Consider the following 24,422-nt stretch of genomic DNA (forward strand, 5'->3'; position numbering starts at 1 on the left):
ATTAGCGGACGCCCGCGACTTCGTCCGCGTGAAACTCGATGTAAAATTTCAACTACCTCAACCCTACCCCTAGGATTTAGGGGTTTGAAAAATAGATGTTGGCCTATTCTCATAGATACCGGATAAGCACAAAAAATTTCATCAAAATCGGTCAAGCCGTTTCGGAGGAGTATGGCAGCGAAAACTGTGACACGGGAATTTTATATATTAGATGTAGGTACCTACTGTTTGTTCATGAAATGTTATACAAAATATATTAAATCTAATTGTTCTAAGGTTATAAATCGAATTTATTTTCATTAATATAAAAACGAGTTTTAATTCAATTATAATTATTATTAAGTGTGATTAGCACTAGCGATTTATTATAGCGAAACCTTCATTTTTAATTTGTTTGTTGGTAAACAGTATCTACACATCGAGAATGGCTTTAGTATAATTATTTTTGTGGGAGAATGACGTACCGTTTCTGTTAAGGTACAGTTATTAAAAATACAACAAAGGATAACAATGAGTACCTACTTCAATTCAAAGGAGGGAATATTGCGGCGCAAGCCTCGGATAAGAAAGGCCACTTCTAGATTTGTTTCGAAATTCAAGTCCAATCAATTATATTCGTACTAATCCCGGAACAAGGGAAGCCTTTAACCTAGGTCCTAGATTCATCATCATCATATCAGCCGATGGACGTCCACTGTAGGACATAGGCCTTTTGTAGGCACTTTCAAACGTCACGATACTGAGCCACCTGCATCCAGCGAATCCCTGCGACTCGCTTGATGTCGTCAGTCCACCTGGTGGGGGGTCGGCCAACACTGCGCTTACTAGTGCGGGGTCGCCATTCCAGCACTTTGGTCGTAGATTAGCATACGGATAATGCTATCCACTTACTATAGTGTGTTGGTCGCAATGTGCATGACATGCGAATAGCGACCAACTGTAAAAGGTAATGTTTGACGGCCTCCGTGGCGCAGTGGTATGTGCGGTGGATTTATGAGACGGAGGTCCTGGGTTCGATCCCTGGCTGGGCCGATTGAGGTTTTCATTGGTCCAGGAATGGCTGGTGGGATGCTTTGGCCGTGGCTAGTGACCACCCTACCGGCAAAGACGAACCGCCAAGCGATTTAGCGTTCCGGTACGATGTGTAGAAACCGAAAGGGCTGTGGATTTTCATCCTCCTCCTAACAAGTTAGCTATCTATCTTAGATAGCATCTTCACTTTTCACTTACCATCAGGTGAGATTGTAGTCAAGGGCTAACTTGTAGAGAATTAAAAAAAACACGCGATCAGTTTTATCTTATGTCCTGCCGTTAGCGCTGCATGGCACGTGGACTGGATGGTGAGTGGCTAGCATTAGCGTTGTCTATGTTATGTAGCACTTTCCTACTAAACTACTTTATAGGTACCCAAAGTTATGAAAATATAAGAACGAGAGCTTGTGATTACCTACTTAATTCAGTGGCCCAATAAACGAGCAGCAAATCCCGAAAATCTTTATAGCAGTTTTTTTCTCCGGGAAGCACCAGTAGGTACCTAAAGAGATTGTGAATTAAATTTTACTAATTTTGGCTTTCGCACATACCCTTGTAGTCTGGTCTTGAGTCCCCATATCTATACTAATATTATAAAGCTGAAGAGTTTGTTTGTTTGTTTGATTGAACGCGCTAATCTCTTGAACTACTGGTCCGATTTGAAAAATTCTTTCAGTGTTAGATAGCCCATTTATCGAGGAAAGCTATAGGCTATATATTATCCCTGTATTCCTACGGGAACGGAAACAAAGCGGGTGAAACCGCGCAGTGTCAGCTAGTCATTGATACGACTGACACGGTAGTAGCTACGCCCCTGGTACTTATCTCATTTTACGATGACTGAAAGTTGGTTAGTCTTATGTTTTTAATATAGGACATAGGTAGGTACTAAGTACGGTGGCCCATTATGGATGTTGTTTCCGTGTCGGCTTTAAAATTAGTAAGTACGGTGGCCCATTAAGCAGGTTGTTGTCAGCTTTAAAATCTATCTGGTTTTATTTTATGGATAATTGAGGGTCTTGTCCAAGTTTAGGATGCACTTTGTTTTTTTTTCGGAATATAATGCGGTATCATGTAATGTCTCTAGTCGGAGTAGGTGCAGAATGATTTTTAGTCTAGATTAACTTACTTTTTATTCCGGAAAATTATTTTTAGGAAGGAGCAATCTACGAGTATGAGTATGATAAAAAATGGTCAATTCAAGGGCGCGAGCCTACCATTGCTGCAAGCTTTTAAGAGGCATATTTTTTGTGCTAGATTTTGTGTAATGAATTTTATGAAGTAGGTATGCACATTTGGATTTGCTTCTCTCTTCTTCTCTTCTCTAAGTCTTTTTTTTATTTTATAAAAATCGTGGCGCTGCCTTGCCCTTTTTGTAAGCCACGCCATATCGCTAAGTAGGTATAGGTACGTCATTCGACATAATTTCCATAACCTACAGTAAATACAGCGAGTTCTATGTGGATGAACATTTACCAAATACCAATAGGGTAACCCTTGTATTACTGTAGGTTTGTTTCGAATCCCGCCGGTCCATTTAGCCAGGCTGATCCCTCGCAGGCGTGAGGCAGGCAGCCATGCGATAGACATTTGTAATCGACTTATCCGCGCGATTTAATATCGCACACAATGTTCTAGGATACATTTTTTTAACCAACGTTTTGTAAAAAGGTTTAGGCTTTATTTTGTACGTTTATACTACCGTGATACAGGTACCTAATCCTTAACCATATTTTTTTTTCTCTTTCATATGGGGAGCTACTTATTACCTACGCAAGTAATTTTATATATCAATAAAATTACATTAAAATCTTTGCAAAAGCAGGAGTAGGTAAAACTTTTTGTAACAAAGCTAGGGAAGTACTACCTTCGTGTTTATTTCTGCCGCCAAGCATTGCTGTGTTGATAAAGGTATAGTTGCCAATGTACAGATGATTTTATAGCTGAATCGTAGCCATGTGGAACGTCGATTTTATTTCTACGATCGCAAACGCATCGAAAATTAATTTATATTTGGGAATGACATTCGGTATGACAGGTCACGTGATGAACTTCTCGATCGGATCTGTCATTCTCATACATTTTGTTAGTTTTCGAAGCTTTAGCATTTGTAGAAAGAGAATCGACGTTTCACATGGATACAGGCCTGGGCAGAATTCGGAAAACTTCGCGATATCTTTTTGTCTAAAGAAAAAAGTCTTCGAACGGTACGTGTTGCCAGTGATGACCTATTGTTCCGAGACTTGGTCGCTGACTTTGGGCCTCATAAGAAGGCTCAGAGTCACACAGCGAGCGATGGAACGTACTATGCTCGGAGTATCGCTGCGTGATCGAATCGATCGATCAGAAATAAGGAGATCTGTAGAAGAACCAAAGTCACCGTTATAGCTCAGCGAGTCGCGAAGCTGAAGTGACAATGTGGTGGGGCACATATTTCGAAGAGCCGATGGATTTTGGGGTTCCAAGGTGCTGGAATGGCGACCCTGCACTAGAAAGCGCAGTGTTTGTCGACCCCCACCAGATAAACGCGCTCGACCTCGTCCGTATAAAATTAAGTTTTTCACAAAACCCGCGAGAACCATTTATTTTCCGGGATAAAAAGTAGCCCAAATGTTGCTCAATAACCATTAAAATCGGTTCATCCGTACCAGATATTATCCCTGACAAACAGGAAGACAAACAAAATTTTAAAAACCGTTGTTTGTATTTTAGTATCGTGTAAATAATATAGCATAATATAATAATATATACATACAACATATAATAATAAGCACTTTTTCAACACAGTTATTTATAAATCACAGACATTTCAATTTTATTTATATGTACTGATAATATAATGTTTAAATGCAACAAAATATACCGAGCTAATTTTGCTACCATTGGCCCCTACACTAGAATAATCGATAACCATCCGAGCGTCGAGAAAATATTGGAATCGAATATAAAATTCTTAAGTGGCTATGCATAGCAATTAGGCTATTGCCAATGTATTCTGTGCTGTTGCTAAGGTATTGTATTTGAGTAGTTCGTGTGCCTGTTCAGGCCCTGTAGCCAGTGGCACGTCGATTCTCTTTCTACGATCGCTAACGCTTCGAAAACTAGAGAAATGTATGGGAATGACAGATCTTGATCACGTGACCTGTGGATAGCAAATGTCATTCCCATACATTTTTCTAGTTTTCGAAGCGTTAGCGATCGTAGAAAGAGAATCGACGTGCCACTTGGCTACAGGGGCGGTCACCTAGCATGCGACCAAGGACATAATTCTTGAAGAAAAATAGGCAAAATGTCGACCAATGGCGGCAGAGTAGTCCCACTCTTATCTCTTTCGTCCTAATGCAATTAAAGAGATACCGATATTTCCGAATGAGCTATTGGTCGATATTTGTATATTTCTCTTCACGACATACGTCGTTTGGTCGCATGTTAGGCCTACTGGAGGTACAGAGTATCGATTAAACGATGTCATCCAACGTGGGTAGGGACGCGAATCAATTTGGATGACACACTTTACGAGATATTCGTCGGAGCGATTTTACCTGCGCGAGTAGGTGTGCTGATAGGCTAAGAGCTAATAACCAATTAATATAATAAGTTTGAATTAAAATATATTTTTTATTATGAATTTTGTTTATAGTCTCAGCTAGATTGGGCTAGAGAGTGTTTTCTTATCTATACTAATATTATAAAGCTGAATAGTTTGTTTGTTTGGTTGATCGCGCTAATCTCAGGAACTACTGGTCCGATTTGAATTTTTTTTCAGTGTTAGATAGCCTATTTATCGAGGAAGGTTAAAGGCTATATATCATCCCCGTATTCCTACGGGAACGGGAACCACGCGGGTGAAACGCGGCGTCAGCTAGTTTTGTATATTTTACAGGTATTCAGTTAGTACTAAGTAATTTAATAATTAAATTAAAAGTAAATTGTTCAAATCAGTTGATAAAAAAATGAGAACCATAAAATCATTGGAGAATATTATTAGCAAAAATAAAAATTCATAGATATTCATTGAGTGAACAACAAAATACGACCTACCTAAATTAATTATAATTTTACAAAAACAAAATGTAATAAGACCGTACCAAATAATATGGGATACATTCGGGGAATTTACGTGATTGGAACTGAGAATACGTAGCAAAATTTAAATGTGATAATGAAACAATAACATTTAATTACAGTTATAAAAAGAAAAATCTCCTTGCTTTGTTAGTGAGACTATTGTTAACAGTATTTTGTTTCTTTTTTAGGTTTAACCGAGGTCTAGATTGATTATAAATTTGTATTCGTTTTTTAAATAAACCGATTATCAATTTAATTAAAGTTTACAAATGCTACTAGGTACATGGGTTGAGAGAATTTTCTTCCTTCTCGAATTTTGTAGCGATAAGATAAGCTTACATGGTGACGGCCTCCGTGGTTACAAGACGGAGGTCCTGGGTTCGACCCCGGCTGGGCTGATTAAGGTCCTCACTTAAGCATTATACAAAAACTTTATAACTTCAACAGATTTGAAATGCTGTGACTGGCGTAGCACAAACCCTGGAGTCCTATAGGCTTTGGTACATATATCTTTTATATGGCTACGGAATGTCAAATTTTCTGACATATTTATATATTCGTAGGATAGGATACACAGAAAAGTAACCTCGCACACACAGCATCATGCTGTTTGCCGTCACGGCATACGAGTCGATTTTACTGCTAAAACGCGCAAATAGATTTTGCACTTCAATAATCATAAACTCAGTGGCGTAGCGTGCCTTGGGGGGCCCTGTATCACTATTAGTTGGGGGCCCCCCAAAAGAAGGGTAGATTTCCCACCAAAGAAACAAAAATGCTCGCTTAAAATAAATATGACAGTAACTTAACCTAGGCTGTTTCCATGTTTTGGGAGCATGCTCAACCAGAAAAAAAGATTACTTTTTTGACTTTTGTCATTTCTGAAGTAAAAACTTTGCAGTTTTTTTTTCCTGGAAAGCACCGGATTAAGTGAATTAAAATTTACTATTTTTGGTTACGCACGTAAGGGGTCCCTGTAGTCCTGGGGCCCCGTAGCATTGACACGGCTGTTATGGCGGTAACTACGTCCCTGCATAAACTTCACGTACCAATAAAACCACACAAATATATACGTAGTATGTTGAATCAGGCTGCAGCTATCAGCTTTATCGACTCTGTTCGTATTGTGAATGAGTTTTAGTAGTCCTCTCTTCGTCTATGTTATATCTAAAGCTGACGACTTTTCAATTTGGTATGTTTGCGGAAACGGCTTACGACCTTCACGGCATAAGCGAGTAAATAGATGCCGGAAAACCTATTCCCAAAGCTCATTCGACTCAAATGCTTTCTTTGAGCCAAGAGTAATTACGACGAAGCCTTCGTCTTTAAAGTTTTTATCAATAAAACCATAAACCAAGTAGATATACCTCCTTACTCTTTACGGCAAAAACTCGGCATCTTTTGCGTAAAGACGTTTGTCTTTGGCCTATTTTTTTTTAAGTTAAGTTACAAAATAATTTAGTATGAAAACTAAAACTAATTAATATTATACAAACAGCTGTTGCATTCTATTTTATAATTAAACTCAGCTCACTATTGCTACCCATATCTTATGCGGTGCAAATTGAAAATAAATATTATCACTATACGTCTTGGTTGGAAACCAACTGTAGCTGCAAGCTTGAAGTTAAATTGACACAGATTTATGTAACTAGCGGACGCCCGCGACTTCGTCCGCGTGTAATTCGGTTTTTCACAAATCCCGCGGGAACCATGGATTTTCCGGGATAAAAAAGTAAATTAATCCAGAGTAAAATCTATTTCCATTCCAAATTTCAGCAAAATCGCTAGTAGCCGCAACGTAAAAGAAGAACAAACATACTTACACACAAACTTTCGCCTTAATAATATTAGTGTGATGTGATGTAATTTTCCTTAAAATATTGAATGCTGGTATTTTAGTAGAAATCGTTGAAACTACAGGACTAATTAGGTTAAAATAATAGACTAAAAATAAAATAAGAAAATAGATTCAAATCTAGTTTTCTCGCTGTCTAGCAACTTTTCGTAGGTATATTTTTGAACGCCGAAGCAAAAGAAGACAAAGAAAAACTAAGACAAAAACAAAGCTAACTGGAAAAATTCTTTGAGAGTTTTCCTAATGGGTGTTGGAATTATTAAAGAGTGAGATACCTTGAAAAATTGGCCAAGTGCGGATAAGGCCCAGGAAGAAAAGAAGAAAGAAGAAAGAAGACCTTGAAAAATATAAGAAACTATTTTGAAATATTTCAATTTTTCTTATTCTTTACAAGTTAGCCCTTGACTACAATCTCATCTAATGGTAAGTGATGATACAATCTTGATCTATTCTCTTGATCTACTGAACCGATTATGAAAATTCTTTCACCACGAGCAAGCCACGTTATTTGTGACTGTCATAGGCTATATTTTATCCCCGTATTCTCATGGGAACGCGAAACACACTCATGAAATCGCGGGGTGTCAGCTAGTAACGAATAAACACCAAAATTTAATGGACTGATTTGCAAAACTCTTTCACCAATAGAAAGCTACATTATGAGGAAGTAGCATAGGCTATATTTTATCCCCGCGGTCACGGAAATGAGAACTAGACGGATGAAACCGCGAAGTTCTGTTAGTAATATTATAATTTATTTTAGATATCTTGGCAACGTGAAACTTTGGGTAATAGGTTACTTAACATTTTTATATGTCTGTGTATTCATTCTATACTTATACCCACATTCATCGTGAGCCGTGATTTCGAAAAATAACAAAAATGGCAGCGGGTTAAATGATCTTTATTATAATTAAAAAAAATATCTCCTTTTTAACAGATTTCATTGCGAAAAGGATTATATTTTGTAAAATATTTACTAGTCTTTTAAAATATGATTAGTATTATAAGTGGGCTGTGGGTATGACAATATTTGGGGGTTGAACTTGGGTCCTCTTGAATTTCAATTCAGACCAATCTACCTTTATTCAAATCAACATATTTATGAGTCTACAAAACATCTCATTTCCTTTAAGCATTGCGGGACGATTCCAATCCATATCTATTTATATTGAACTCGTGAAAGCTTTCAAAACCAACGAACGCCTACATAAGATAGCGTGCAGAACACTGATACCATCATTCGTTAGTAAATTATAGTATGAACTGAACAAAATCCTACCTGTTGAATGCTAGCTTTTGCTCATTCCGGCCCCGCGCCCCGACCAGAGCGGCTGGGACTTGCCCCGTAACTTTGCCGTGTATCCATTCATATACTAGGTATATATCCATTACTATATACTAGGTATATAATATATACATTTTTTTACAACAAAATATATAGAATATATTTTAAATTATAATATATATCTCTAAAACTATCCGAGTCATTTAAAAAGCGCTTCAATATGAGTATACTCAAATAAGATTTTCTTTGTTTCAGGTTTTCGGCTAGTGAAGTGAGCGAAGTGTTAAAAATGTCGTGTTTCGGTGGCGGCGTGTTGATTCCCGATTAGTGCAGTGTTTTTTTTTTTAACTTGGTGTAGTGATGTGACTTGAAGTGACAGACAAAGCGCCGCCATGCTGCCCACAAATGTGATGTCCTTTATGAAGAAGGTGAGTAAAGTGAAAAAGAATTATTTCCACTAATCCACTGAATTTATATCCATTTCATAGTTATCCAAAATTATTATCATATACACGAGTAGTAGGTATATCATAAAGCTACAATCGAATGTAGCTACAATTTACTGAATTTATAGAAGTTGTTTAACGATTTAATCCGTTGACTTTTGAACGTTGAATTCATTTTCATATTTTGATAGTCATAGTCCATAGTAGAAAGTATTTAATGTACTACAATCGATATTCTTAATTTTGAGAACATTTAACTAATTAATTAATTTAATAATTATGTATTTTATGAAAGAATATTCCTTTTTACACGCTTTATATTAGCTTCACTTGTAACTAGGTATGTAAGAAAATCTTAATTTGATCCACATCCCGATCTTCGATTAGGATAAAATTTTGCACACGCTCTGAGTGCAGATGACAATACATGACTAACTAATAAACGTCATTACAAATCAAATATGGCGGTGTCCCCAATCACTTTAACTATGTAGTAAAGACAAATCTTGGAATCTTAATTTCAAACACATCCCGGTCTTCGATTAGGATGAAAATCCAATGTGGCGGCTTCCCCAAGATGGCGGACTGGCTGTTGGGAATCCACCCCCATGATTTGGATATCACATTAAAGGGTTTGCTGTCAGGAATACAAAAAAAATAGTCACGTGGCTTAAATCCAACATTTGTAATTTTTTAGATTTTTAAAGTATTTAAAGTTATTTATAAAAAAAACAGATTATTTAGAGTACTTTCAGATCCAGGTTATCACTTTGCCTGTCTTTTTATCTTCTGATTATAACTGTGATATTAATCCTATAACTTTCTTATCCTACTAATATTATAAACGCGAAAGGTTGTATGGATGTATGTTTGTTTGGATGTTTGTTACTCTGTAACGCCGCTACTACTGAAGCGATTTACCTGAAATTTGGAATGGAAACAGATTTTACTGTGGATTAACACAAACGCTACTTTTTATGCCGAAAAAATCCATGGATTCCCGAGATTTGCAACATTAATGAATGATGCTATGAATTTTTGTTACTCTTTCACACCTCGGCTACGGAACGAAATCACCTGAAATTTGAAGTAGAGATAGATAATAGACTGGATTAACACATAGGCTACTTTTTATCCCGGAAAATCCATGGTTACTGAAGGATTTGTGAAAATTCCACGCGGACGAAGTCACGGGTGCCCGCTAGTATACACTAATTACGTTTGTTTTTATAAATGTTGTTATAAATGGTAAAATAATATTTTATTAGCTTTCAAATTATTATTGATAACCTTTCGTTTGTCCTATTCATAGTTACTGGACATTATCGTAGTTCAAAATGAGTGGGCGTACGAAGCCTAATTGGGCTGATGGAACACTAAGCGATTTTGTTAGATAAGTAATAATGGTTGACCTAAATCAGGAGATCTATCAAATAAACTACGAGTATTTAAATATAATCAATAAATACATTACCGAAAATTCTATATGATGTATATTATTAAAAGTCGTATTCAAACCTATAAATGGTGGATTTTTTCAAAACTTAGAAAAAAAAGCCTTACAAAATACATTAGGTTCAACTTAAAGTCACGCTACTTTTAAGGAAATTCACAAAAATGTACAATTCTAATTCTTTTGTTATCTTTCTTAGCTTATATGTACTTATTTGTGTTTATTATATCTCTAATATATAAATTTCGCGTAATGCGGTTCCTAAACTCCTCCAAAACGGCAGGAGTGACTTTTTATGAAGTTTTGTGTGCATATCCGGACAGTCCTGCCCGCTAGCCAAGTGGCACGTCGATTCTCTTTCTACGTTCGCTAACGCTTCAAAAACTAGAAAAATGTATCGGAATAACAGATCTTGATCACGTGACCTGTCGATATCAATGTCATTCCCATACATCTTTCTAGTTTTCGAAGCGTTAGCGATCGTAGGAAGAAAATCGATGTGCCACTTGGCAAGGGCGGCTGTTTTGAGAATCAGTCATCATCTATTTTTCATACCCCTAAGCGATAAGGGTGGTCAAATACAACCCTAAATTGCTCCGTCTACCATCAACCCCTATTTTTTAATAGCGATAACGCAAAACAACGTTTGCTAATATTTTAATTGCGTTTATTTACAATCCTTACTGAAATGATGAGACGAAATATAGTGATTCAGTGAAAAGGATTGTAGAGGGACCTCTACTGTCGAGAGAGCCTCATTAAGGACTCGTTATCTAGTCTGCCGAGAATAATATTCGCCTTTCTGTATGGAAATGTCGAAAATATAATGCTTGTTGACTCTAGTCAAAGTATTTTATTACTCGGTCAAATTTCAAATCTATTTACTTCTAGTAGGCTTTTATACAAGCACTTTCGAAAGTCAAATCTATGTGTGAGTGAAGTCTATCGCAGAGTAGATTCTGACGGGAAGTGTCATTTAATATTTATATAGATCTTAAAAAGAACCAGTTTAAAAAAATATATTGTGTTACTGACTAGCGAACGCCTTCGACTTCGTCCGCGTGGAATTCAGTTTTTCACAAATCCCGTGGGATCCATGGATTTTTCCGGGATAAAAAGTAGCCTATGTGTTAATCCAGAGTAAATTCTATTTCCATTCCAAATTTCAGCCAAATTGCTTCAGTAGCCGCTTCACAGAGGTGGGACAAACATACACACTTACACACAAACTTTCGCATTTATATATTAGTGTGATGTGATGTGATGTGATGTGAAGTGTGATAGTGTGATGTTATTTCTATTAGTTCTCCAAGAGACGTAATAGTGACAGCCTAGTGGATTGATCTCTGCCGTCGATTCTGAGGGCATAAATTCGTATCCGGTCCGAAGCATGAACCTCCAACTTTACAGTTATGTGCATTTAAAGAAAAATATTACGTGTCCTGCGTGAAACCTGCATACCAGAGAATTTTCTTAATTCTCTACGTGTGTAAAGACTGCCAATCCGCATTGAGCCAGCGTGGTGGACTATTAGACTAACCCTCTCATTCTGAGAGGAGACTCGTGCTCAACAGTGAGCCGAATAAAATGGGTTGTTAATGATGATAAGTTCTCTAGTAAAAGTCTAAATTATGTGATTAGAAGAACTTCTCTGTGCAATGTATATTTGTATGAAGCTGCGAGTATATACAGGATGTCCCGTTATCTATACTAAATATTAGTAAGATGAACAGTTTGTTCGTTTCTATGTTTGAAGGCGCTAATCTCAGGAACTACCGGTCTTATATGAAATTTTTTTTCAGTGTTAGATAGCCCATTTATCGAGGAAGACTATATGCTATATTTTATCCCCGTATTTTTACGAGAACGGGAACTACGCGGATGAATCCGCAAACCTTCATAAATGGGTATGGTAAGAGAAGGCTGGAAAATATTGTTCCAACTATCTTTAAAGATTTTCCGGATGCGGTAAAGAATCTTCTAAAAGATTCTAATATACTCACGAACGTACATAAGCGGAAACTTAAGAATTATTTTTTGTGTCAGCACCGCGTCACAGCACCGGTTCACTCACACTTTTATTTAACTACCCTATAATGATTATTCTTGGTATTTATCCTCTTCTGTTTGTTAATTACTTTTGTTCCTAAATATTGTATTATATAATGATAACCTGTGCACGGTGAAACCAACTGTGGTTTGTGTTGCACTATGGTTAGGCTTAATTTAAATGTGTTTTTTGTTGAATAATAAATAAAAAAAAAAAAAAAAAAACGTCTACTAGTTAAAGTATGAAAATTTTGAAAAATCGGGACACCTGTATAACCGTAACGTGTCCCTTTTGTACTATCTGTGTCTAATCAGCAACAATAAAATGCGTATCAACGTCGCACATTGTCGGAATTTTGTTCAAGGTTATATAATTTGTCAGAACCATTAGCCTATTTCATAAATACTGAGCTTTTATTTATAACTAGCGGACGCCCGCGACTTCGTCCGCCCTTATGCCTCTTTTATTCAGCCCTTACAGTAGTATCTCTGTAAAAATGGAGTAACTTCTCCCGTTTTCCCAACATTTCCCTTCACTGCTCTGCTCCTGTTGATCGTAACGTGATGAAAAGTATACTATAAACTGCCCAGAAGTATGAAAAACAATTGTACCAAGTTTCGTTAAAATCCGTCGAGTAGTTTTTGTTTCTATAACGAACATACAGACAGACAGACAGACAAATGTTTACTGATTGCATTTTTGGCATCAGTATCAATCACTAATCACCCCCTATAGTTATTTTGGAAATATATTTCGTGTACAGAATTGACCTCTTTACTGATCTATACTAATATTATAAAGAGGTAAAGTTTGTAAGTTTGTCACATTCTTTAAATGGGGTAATCTTCGGAACTACTGGTCCGATTTCAAAAATTCTTTCACCAGTAGAATGCTACATTATCGGGGAGTGCTATAGGCTATATTTTATATAGGTATTATATATATTAGCAGAGTTATCACAGTTTTTGTCATACAGGTCGGACCGAAAATCGTCTTAAACAGACTTATTCGCATGCGCTGCCTTAACTATTGTGTAAAATTTTAATTAATGTATAGAGACTTTATGTATCTTTAAAAGTTCTACAAAAAAGTCCGCGACACCATATATCTATCTTCTATATATTAGCAGATATTTGTGTTTTAAAAATTATTAATTTTATATACTTTGGTTTACGTCATTATTTATACAACTAAACTTTAATCCTTATTAAAATAAATTATTTAATAATCACAAGGATGTTATGGAGATAAGATTTGCCCTTTACAGTATGTTAATTACTTAAATAGTTTCGGAGATAATTCAAAATTTCTAAAAGACGCAGAAATTCCGCTATATGACACCCCGCGCTTTCATTTACGTAGTTCCCGTTCCCGTGTGAATAAGGGGATCAAACATAGCCTATGACACTCGCAAATAACGTAGCTTTCTATTGGAAAAACAATTTTCCAAATCGATCCAGTAGATCCAAAGATTACCTCCTACAACCACACAAACTTTACCTCTTTATATTATTAGCATAGAAGTCTCTATTTCCCTTGGTCATCGCACCACTCTCGAATACGGGTGGGGTAGGGTTAGGATGGGGGTAAGGTGTAGGTAAGTTAGGGGCAGGTTTGGGGTAGGGTGGGGGTAGGGTAGGGGTAGGGTAGAGGTAGGGGTTGGGTAGGGTAGGGTAGGGGTAGGGTAGGGGTAGGGTAGGGTTGGGTAGGGTAGGGTAGAGGTAGAGTAGGGGTAGGGTAGGGGTAGGGTAGGGGTAGGTTAGGGGTAGGGTAGGGGTGGGGTAGGGTAGGGGGGAGGGTTAAAGTTGACATCGAATTTTACGCGGACGAAGTCGCGGGCGTCCGCTAGTTTATTATAAGTATAGATAAGAAATTATTTATTGTCGTTTGTTTCGAACCGTCTTTATTTTACTAAAATCCCGACATGTTTTTTTTTAATTATTAATTTGTTAATATTGACTTTTCCGTATTTAAGCTTAAACTCATTGTAATTTGTGTTATCGAGAAAAGGGTTAGCAACCTTCAGCACGACTTAATACATTTTTAAACACTTTCGGTGAAAAAACATGAAGAACAGCTCATTAGGGAGTCGTTTCCCTTTTTCAGGATAATCTACGCCTACCGTCGTCACTTTTCCGGGACCGCTTAGAAAAAAGTGTTAAATATATTACGAATCCCATAAAACTGTTGCTTTATAGCAACAGACATGAATATTTGCGAAGTTCTTATGAATATCGTTATTTCTAAGCCTTAAAAGTACAAGCCCAAGTTCGAAAGGTGCTAGATTTTACGGAAATTCATAGATTCGATCTCCGCCTGTTATCGTACTCACTATTATGGCAGACTCAAAAAGAGGTCACGGATTCGATCCCCGGCTGTTGTGGATACGATTTTCATTTTACTATTACATTATTTTTGACCAATTGAATGTTTTTGGGGTTAGATTTATTTATGCGATTTATAATTGCCTTCGATTCGGATAGTAGGTTTAAATCCAATCCGGGGCATGTACCTCCAATTTTTCAGATAAGTACATTTTAGGAATTAAATATCGCGTATCTCAAACGGTGCAAGAAAACCATCGTGGAAAACCTGCATACCTGAAATTATTCGTGTGTGAAGTCTCGTCCATATTGGGCCAGCGTGGTGGCCTGACCTCTCTCATACTGAGAGGAGACTCGTGCTTAACAGTAATCCGAATATGGGTTGTTAATGATGATGCCATTTTACCACAAAAGGAATATTCTCTACAAAGACATTCTAGTATGGCTACTTACTACTTACATGAAGAGAAAATACGAGACAAGGCTCATTAGGGAGTAGTTTCGTATTTCGGTAGAAAGATTTGCGTCTCTTTATGCCCTTTTCCGATGAGCGCGGAGAAAATGACATGGCCATGAACATCGGCGTTCTATTTTACTACTGGAAAAGTAATCATTTACTGTAATCATACTGTTATGTTTTTTTTAATATATGATTTTAATGTCTGAACTAGTGGTACAAATTCCAACAATAATTAAAATGAAAAAATCTATGTTTTATTTATTTTACATAATACTCGTAGAGCCCGTGAACTCCAGCCCTTTCAGCTTTTATAAAATGACGAAGGTCTGGGGTTGCGAGCTCTTCATCATTATCAACCCATATTCGGCTCACTGCTGAGCTCGAGTCTCCTCTCAGAATGAGCGGGGTTAGTCCACCACGCTGGCCCAATGCGGATTTTCAGACTTCACACACGCAGATAATTATGAAAATTCTCTGGTATGCAGGTTTCCTCACGATGTTTTTCCTTAACCGTTTTGAGACACGTGATACTTAATTTCTTAAAATGCACACAACTGAAAAAGTTGGAGGTGCATGCCCCGGACTGGATTCGAACCCACAGCCTCCGGAATCTGAGGCAAAGGTCATATCCACTGGGCTATCACACTAGCTCTACACAAGCTCTAGCTTAATAGCAAATAGCACAATAGCTCTTACTCTTATATAACTTAAATGCGTCAATTACGTTAATCAGTTCGCCCAATTTTCGTAACAATTACATAATACATAATGTTTTCGCTTTACGTATTAATAAATAGATAAAAAATATACCTTCTAAAATATATTATTTATGTAAGAACATCATTAAGACTCCGTTTCCTTTTTGTTGGAAAGATTAGCTCACAGCCGTGTAAAAGCCGCATAAATACCTTAGCAAAGGTATAATTTATTTGTCATTATTTCATATTCGTGGTACGAGTACCTACGTACATTTCACACAACAATTACGCCACTGAGGTCGTTGGCGTTAATTAGTATTTCTCGGAAATTAGATATTCATTGAAATGTAACAGATTCATACAATGATAATTTTATGCTGTAGATCGGTTACGTCCTTACAAAATCACCGCAAAAAGTGATCCGAATAATAGGCTGGGCGCACATATGCACAATTTTGTCTTTAATTGCAATATATATTTATGTATAAATAGTTTTTACAATTCCTGAACACACAACTCGACATTGTAGAAGATATTTAGGTATTTTTTGTTTAAATAACGTTTGTTGTTGTCCACAACTAACATTGAGTTGTGTATAAATTTCCTCTTTTGAGCGTCTCATTTTTCATGCGCTAGTAACACATCTTTATCAACAGTATTTAATATCATTGGATTCATAGAATAATGTACAAGAACTAGTCATAATACCATTGATAATTTCAAAGACCAAAGTTAGCGTGCCAGTTTGTGTGCTAATAACTCCTTCACGCTGCAGCTATTAAACCGATTTCACTAAAATTCGGAATTGAAATTATACCCTGGATTATTAGGCTAATTTTTATCCCTGAAAAATCCATGTTACACATAGGTTTTTGAAAAACCGTAGTAGTTAAGTACTTGTACTACGTACATAAAGATACGCGCGAAAAACATAACCCTTCTTCCAGTCGGGTAAAAAGCGGAATTACTAAATTTTCCTAAATTTCACGCAAGCGGAGTCGCAGGCGTCAGCTAGTTTCTTATATAGGTATAGGAAAAAAGTGAAGAGGTTATATTCAAACCGACATGCCAACTGTTTCATTTTGTTATTAATCATGAAGTAGATTCAAACTTCAGTTAATATGAAAAGGTTCCAAAGCACCATCGATGAAAAAGTATTTGAAAGAGAGAGAGCAAGGGCAGAGAGTAGAGACTCATTAGTAGAGGTTTCCTATTTCACTGTGAATGTTTATGCTTTCTTTTGCATCGTTGCTTTTCCATGAACACCGAGTAAAAAATAAAACCGAAATGTTTTTTAATAGCCACAGTACCGCTTAGCTCCAGCATTTCGTTTATTCTGTAGTTTGAGTTGTGACGAGGAAAAGGATAAAAATAAAAAAGATTTCGCTACTGGTGTATTTTGTATTTTTAACGGACGTGAATACATTTAAATTTTCGTTCACTGTTTTTTTAACGTTTGCCATTCAATTCCTCTGTTGCAAACGAATCGATTTTTACTTTGAAACTTCTGTTCAATCTTGAACGTGGATAAGAATGAAATGAAACCTCCAAAACACTTTCAACTATGAAATGAAATTGAAGTTAATCTTCAAATTAAGTCAGACTGATTTTGATCTGAATTTAAAATCTGTTAACAAGCACTCAGTTATTAAGCCTTAATACGAGTAGCTCAACGGTAAGAGCGGTTGGACTCATCACCGAGGGGTGGTGGTTCGATGCTCACCCCGTTGGTCTATTGTCGTACCCACTTCTAGCACAGTCTTTCCCGACTAGTTGGAGGGAATGGGACTATTGGTCATATTATAAAAAATATGGCAAATATTCTTTAAAAAAAAATATATTATATCGAAAAAAACGACGACCTCCGTGGCGCAGTGGTATGCGCGGTGGATTTACAAAACGGATGTCGTGGACATCGATCCCCGGCTAGGCAGATTGAGATTTTCTTAATTGGTCCAGGTCTGGCTGGTGAAAGGCTTCAGCCGTGGCTAGTTACCACCCTACTGGCAAAGACGTACCGCCAAGCGATTTAGCGTTCCGGTACGATGCCGTGTAGAAACCGAAAAAGGGGTGTGGATTTTCATCCCCCTCCTTACAAGTTAGCCCGCTTCCATCTAAGACTACATCATCACTTACCATCAGGTGAGATTGCAGTCAAGGGCTAACTAAAAAAAAAAAAACAATAATATAAAAAGGCAACCCCCAAATATGTGAAGAAATCGACGGGTTTCCATTTTGTTTTTATCAAAGGCTTGCAAAAGCGTCCGTGCAAATGAAGGCTAAAGATTTTAAACGACAGGTCTTTAAGGGTTTTAGCCCTCGAGGGTATTGTAAGGCACAGACCCTGAATTGTCAGACCGTGCTCATTTATTCATGTTTTTACTTCGTAAAGTTTAAGCATTACCCATCCTAATAATTTTGCTCAATTTGTAAACGTTGTGGTCAAACTTCTACCTATAATTTATCAAACTCTAAAAATAAAATATTATATTTAATGATAAAATCTTCAACCATGTTTTTAGTACTTGAAAACTTTGTATTAAAAATGTATTTTTGATATTGACAACTGCTAGCCAGACCTTGATAATATTTATAATAGTTGAAAGTGTGTCAGTCTACGCTTCTACCATAGGATTAGTATCGTCGTCATCAACCCATATTCGGCTCACTGCTGAGCTCGAGTCTCCTCTCAGAATGAGAGGGGTTAGGCCAATAGTCCACCACGCTGGCCCAATGCGGATTGGCAGACTTCACACACGCAGAGAATGAAGATAATTCTCTGGTATGCAGGTTTCCTCACGATGTTTTCCTTCACCGATAGGATTAGTATAGTAGTTTGGATTGAGGTAACTTTGGGAAGCTGGTTCCTAAGGTCCAGACCTTCAATCATCCAACTATATTTTCATAAATATTTACTAAATATTTACTTGTATAGAATCCGCCAATGTGTCGACATGATGTTATATTTCTGGAAACTGAAGAACCTGCTATTTTTGAAAGCTAACATGATCCTAACTGCATAGTTGCCGCCCGTATTTAATATCTGTTGTGGGAGCATGTGTACTAAGATTTTAGAAAGGTGAATTTTGTGGTAATCTCTGTATCTAGTGAATCTATTTTGAAAATTCTTGTACCACTAGAAAGCCACGTTATTTCTGAGTGTCATAGGCCATATTGTATCCCCGTATTCTCTTGACAACGAGAACTACGCGGATAAAACAGCGGGATGTCGACAAGTAGGCTGATAAAGCTTTTGTTACATGATCAAGGTGTGATCATCACAGGCAGGCATTAAAAAGTAGGCTGATAAACTTTTGTAACCTGATTAAGGTCTGATCATCACAGGCAAGCATTACAGACATCTCAGGCATCACATGCAAATAAATAAAAAAAATAAAAAAAAATCTTTACTTTGAGCTGGAATTCTTGATTCGATCGCCACGGTCAAAGTCTGCGGTAAAAGCTATGCTATAGTTTAAAAAACATTCGATCCATTCGAACAGGGATTCAATAATTTTATATCAGAATATTTAGTCGGTGAGTATCCCGTGCAAAATTATTATTGTAAGTAACCCTGTTACGTAGGTATTTACTTGTTGTAATCATAGTCTCTATGTAGCAATTAAAATTGGCTCGAGGTCGGGTTCCCTACAATGTCTAAATTGGATATTGTTAAGCTTTAACCCAGATTTTATGTTCAGTGTAGTTTCTAAACTACATAACTGTTATATACACACCGGTTGGTAGGGATTTCATCTTGATATTATAATGTGAAGTTTGTAAAATGAATTAATATGTAGATATATTGTATAACTTTCAAAGGTCTGCGGCACAGATGGTCTTGAAATCGTGAGCAGGCTACATCTTTACATTGTTTACCAGTTTACTGAAAATCCTTATACAGGATGCTCGGGAACATAACTCTAGGGTTATATTCTTTAAGGAAAATTAATTAAACATGTCCAAGGAACGTGTTCTAAGATGAATATTTTCGGAGTAAAAAGTATTTCTCTTGTAAATAGATCTTAAATTGTGTCCCTACGCATCCTTATAATTATGACGTAGCCAAGTTTTACTTATTTAAAATGCAAGTATAGATAAAAATGTGTTACCGCAAAATACGTGTTTTCTATATTCTGAGCGTGTTACATGGATAGTCGGAATTATTTGAATTATTTTGTATGAATTAAATTAATTTAATTAAATTGTAGAATGGTTCAATTTTTTTTCTTATCGGATGCCTACGTCATAAAATCTACCTGCATTCAGCCCGATCCTTCCAGTGGTTTGGGCTGTGCGTTGATAGATCACTATGTCAGTCTGTCACCTTTAAGTTTTATATATTTAGATTGTAAGTGGTACAGTTTGTGTGGTTATAGGGGGTAATCTCTGGATCTATAAAACCGATTTTAAAAATTCTTTCACCGATATAAAGCTACGTTATTAGCGAGTCATAGGCAATATTCTTACTCCGTGTTCTTTCGAGAACAGGAACTACGTGGGTGAAACTGCGGGGTGTATTTTAGAAATTTTGTATGATCTCCTAAACTGTATGACTAATTAACATACTGTAAAAGGCAAATCTTATCTCTATTATATCCTCTTGATTATTAGGTAATTTATTTTGATAAGGAGATATAATTATAGTGTTACGTAAGAGAATTGATATTCAGTATTTAATCGGCAGTTGATTTTCCTCAACTGCATTTTCGGTTTCACCCGCGAAGTTACAGTTCTGGTAAGAATACTACAAGATAAAATATAGCCTATGATTCTCACAGATAACGTGGCTTTCTAGTGCTAAAAGAATTTTAAAAATTGGTTCAGTAGTCCCTGAGATAACCCCTTACAAGACCACATACCTCTTTATAATATTAGTATAGATAGATGTATTTAATTGTTACTAAATATTACTTGAGGAAAATCAACTGCCGATTGAATAAGGTTTTGAGTGTGCATAATTTTAGGACCGCATTCTGGTTTCAGTTTTGTACTTGGAAAACCATGCAGATTACGATTCTGTATGTTGCCAGGAGGTCCATTGGCCCAATTATGCACACTCAGTACCTCACATCGCCTGGTCTATTGGCCTAGTTGTTATTTGCACTACAGTTTCAAACTTATTTCAATTACCAGCTGTGTAGGAGTTTTGTGTGCTAAATTTACCAAAATGTTCCCTAAATACAACAGTCCTATGAAATCCTAAACTTGTACAAGTAACTTCCGGCTTAGTTTCGGATACGTATCTCGACAATACGTAGGGTAGGTAAATACTAAACTGTAACTATTTTTATCTTCGTTACATTATCATTAGTCTATTTTCCACTTTCAGTAGCTCTATTCCGTAATTATTTTTTTATAACTCTACAGTTCTTATTTTGAATTCTTCTCTATTTCTTTCATCTATGTATTGTGCTATACAGAGAGAGTTAATATAGTCTTTCCCGACTAGTTTGAGGGGAATATTGGCCATATTTAAAAAATATGGGAAATATTAAAAAAAAAAAAGAAAAGTAAAGAATGAGACATATTCAAGGCACACATTATATTGAAATTCTAAAACGGGGTTTTAGCGCAAAATAGTGTTACATGCCATTTCCTTATAAGAGAGGTTTTTATTTTTAACTTTTGCAATTATTATATTTTTTTTTAATTCTTACAAGTTAGCCCTTGACTACAAAAGCAACTGGTAAGTGATGATGCAATCTAAGTTGGAAGCGGGCTAACTTGTCAGGAGAAGGATGAAAATGCACACCCAATTTGGTTTCTACACGGAATGCTAAATCGCTTGGCGGTAGGTTTTTGCCGGTAGGGTGTAACTAGTCACGGCCGAAGCGTCCCACCAGCCAGACCTGAATAAATGGCCCAGCCGGGGATCGAACCCAGGACACATGAGGTGATTTGGAAGTTCCCACCACGCTGCGTCAATGCGGGTGTAGAATAAGCTTAGAATGATATTAAACAGACAAACATTGTGTCATTTCATTACAATCATATAATAATGTCCAACGGCTTAGTATAACATCTTCCATTCTCAACTTCTAAGCCTGTAGCCAAGTGGCACGTCGATTCTCTTTCTACAAACGCTAACGATTCGAAAACTAGAAAAATGTAAAGGAACGACAGATCCAATCGATAACTTGATGACGTGACCTCTCGATAGCAAATTACATTCCTATACATTTTTGAATTTTAGAAGCGTTTGCGATCGTAGAAAGAGAATTGACATGCCACTTGACACACTACAGACCCTGGTTTTTACTGTCAATTTCTTGAAATAGAGAAAAGATCAATATTTCACACAAACCTCAATATCATGACGCGAAGCTACTTGACAACTGGACCAACACGGCAGTTACATAATCCATGTATACGAAAAAACCGCCCTATTTTTAATATAAAACATGTATAAGGCCAAGAAAGCTTTAATATAATATTTTATCGTTTACAAAGCACGTATGACGGCAGAGATAAGAACTTGTATCGTTTTTGCGGTCGCTTCTAGCCCGGAGGCCGCTTGGTTTGCCGTCCCCGATGCCTGTGTTTTATACGAGTACCTATTATAGACGGAGAGCCAGCGACAGCCAGACCTTCGTCATTTTATAAAAGCATACAGCTTATATATATATATATATATTTTATTTGTCAGCTCATGCTCCTACTATAGACCAGTACCGTAGTCAGAGTATGGAGAGGAGTTAAATGATATCACCATTCGCTAGACACTTTGCTTTATGGCAACTCTTCGCTAGAGACCTTTGAAGTTTTTTTTTTTTATTCTTTACAAGTTAGTCCTTGACTACAATCGCATCTGATGTTAAGTGATGATGCAGTCTAAGATGGAAGCGGACTAACTTGTTAGGATGAGGATGAAAATCCACAATCCTTTCGGTTTCTACTCGGCATCGTACCGGAACGCTAAATCGCTTGGCGGTACGTCTTTGCCGGTAGGGTGGTAAATAGTCGCGGCCGAAGCCTCCCACCTGTCAAATTAAATAGTATTTTCGAAGAGTTGCCGCGAAGCTAAGTCATTGGCGACTGAGAATATAATTTGAAAGAAAGAAAATTATTTAATTTGGACACACACACACACACACACAATAAACAAAAGACAACAAATACTTAAAAAAAAAAGAAATTTAAAAAATATAGTAAACTAATAATTGAATGATATTGAACTAATAATTAAATAAATCAATAATTAATTTCTTATATTATGCGGAGAAAACATGAAAAAATTACACTAATTACTTAGACAGTTAAGGGTCTCGATCCTTACAACCTGCTACCTCCCAATGCCACCACAGTCCAAATTCCTTAATTGACTATGGTACTTACCTATGGCTGACAAATTTTCAGCTTATAAAATGACGAAGGTCTGGAGTTCACAGGCCCTTAGACTATTACCATAACGCCCCATATACTTTTAATATAAAAAAAATAGATATCTTTTTAAGTACGAGTAATATTTTTCTCATAGGCTTGTGTTATAAGTAGCTATGAACTGCATTTCACTCCAGGCTTTGTAGCTCTTATACTGTACTATGTTTCTATAACTCGACAGTGCGAGTTTCGAATTCGCCTCTATCTCTCTCTGTCTATACTATCGTTTTAGATCAAGAGACATCTAGATTGTGAATTCGAGACTCACACTGTCGAGTTGTAAAAACGTTGTCGTCATAGAATACATAGAATATTACTGCTTAGCTGTATAAACTGCTATTGAGTTTCGTTAACAAACAAAATCAAGATAAAAAATGTCTTATTGCTAATATGGCTTTACATTTATTTTTATACGAGACTAGTGGACCCGGTCAAGCTTCGCTTTGACTTATGTGCACTTCTTCCCTATCTCTACGCTACCCCTGCCCTACCCCTGTCTACCCCTACCCTACCCCTACCCCTTGACTCTTAAACGTTTGTATGGGAAATAGAAAACGGTTGTTTCTATGGTTTTCCCGGCAATTATTCTGATTTTTCTCACCTTTTAAACCTTCTTTATACCTCCACCAACATTTCAAGACCAAGATAAGATAAATCTGTTCAGCCGTTCTCGAGTTTTAGCGAGACTAACGAACAGCAATTCATTTTTATATATATAGATTTTCAATGGTCACAAGGATTTTTATTTTCAAGAGATGTCTTTCAGAGAGAGATCAAGAGATAAATTTTTGCTTATATTTTAAAAAGGGGCCATTTGTAATGTTGTAGAGGGAAATCTCTAGATAATCTATTAAACCAATTTTGAAAACTATTTTACGAATAGAATACCACGTTATTTGTGAGTGTCATTTACACACTTTTTACGCGGGTAAAACTGCGGGAGATCTGCTACTGAAAATACAAGTACACCAGTAAATTATATTTGTACTCGTATATAAAAACTTGGAAAAATGTGTAGAGGTGCAATTTGAGCAAACAAGTCTTTGTTAACGTCTACTAGGTACTCTTAAAACCGTAATGACTAAGTTTTCAACGATGCTTGTTGTATGTTTTATACCTACTTGTAAAGGCTACAGCTCTTTAGAACCAGTATTTTCTAAACGTAACAAAGTATTTATATAGTTAGTAGTGGACGCCCGCGACTTCGTCCGCGTGGAATTCAGGTTTTTACAAATCCCGTAGGAACTATGAATTTTTTCGCAATAAAAGTAGTCTATGTGTTAATCCAGGCTATAATCCATATCTATTTCAAATTTGAGTTAATACGGTTCAGTAATCGCGCCATGAGAGAGTAAAAAATAT

The 24,422-nt window shown here is 36.6% G+C and overlaps 1 protein-coding gene across 1 annotated transcript in view; it reads left to right on the top strand.

Annotated features, from left to right (window-relative positions):
- LOC112047444 (regulating synaptic membrane exocytosis protein 2) overlaps positions 1-24,422 on the top strand; it is a 262,982-nt gene that overhangs the window by 142,272 nt on the left and 96,288 nt on the right. Inside the window, exon 3 of the mRNA XM_052885854.1 lies at positions 8,502-8,674. Within this exon, the coding sequence (XP_052741814.1) occupies positions 8,639-8,674 (36 nt within the window). The 5' untranslated portion in view covers positions 8,502-8,638. The remainder of the gene's footprint in view (positions 1-8,501; positions 8,675-24,422) is intronic.

This window comes from Bicyclus anynana, chromosome 15, assembly GCF_947172395.1.
Source record: "Bicyclus anynana chromosome 15, ilBicAnyn1.1, whole genome shotgun sequence".
NCBI classification, from domain to species: domain Eukaryota; kingdom Metazoa; phylum Arthropoda; class Insecta; order Lepidoptera; family Nymphalidae; genus Bicyclus; species Bicyclus anynana.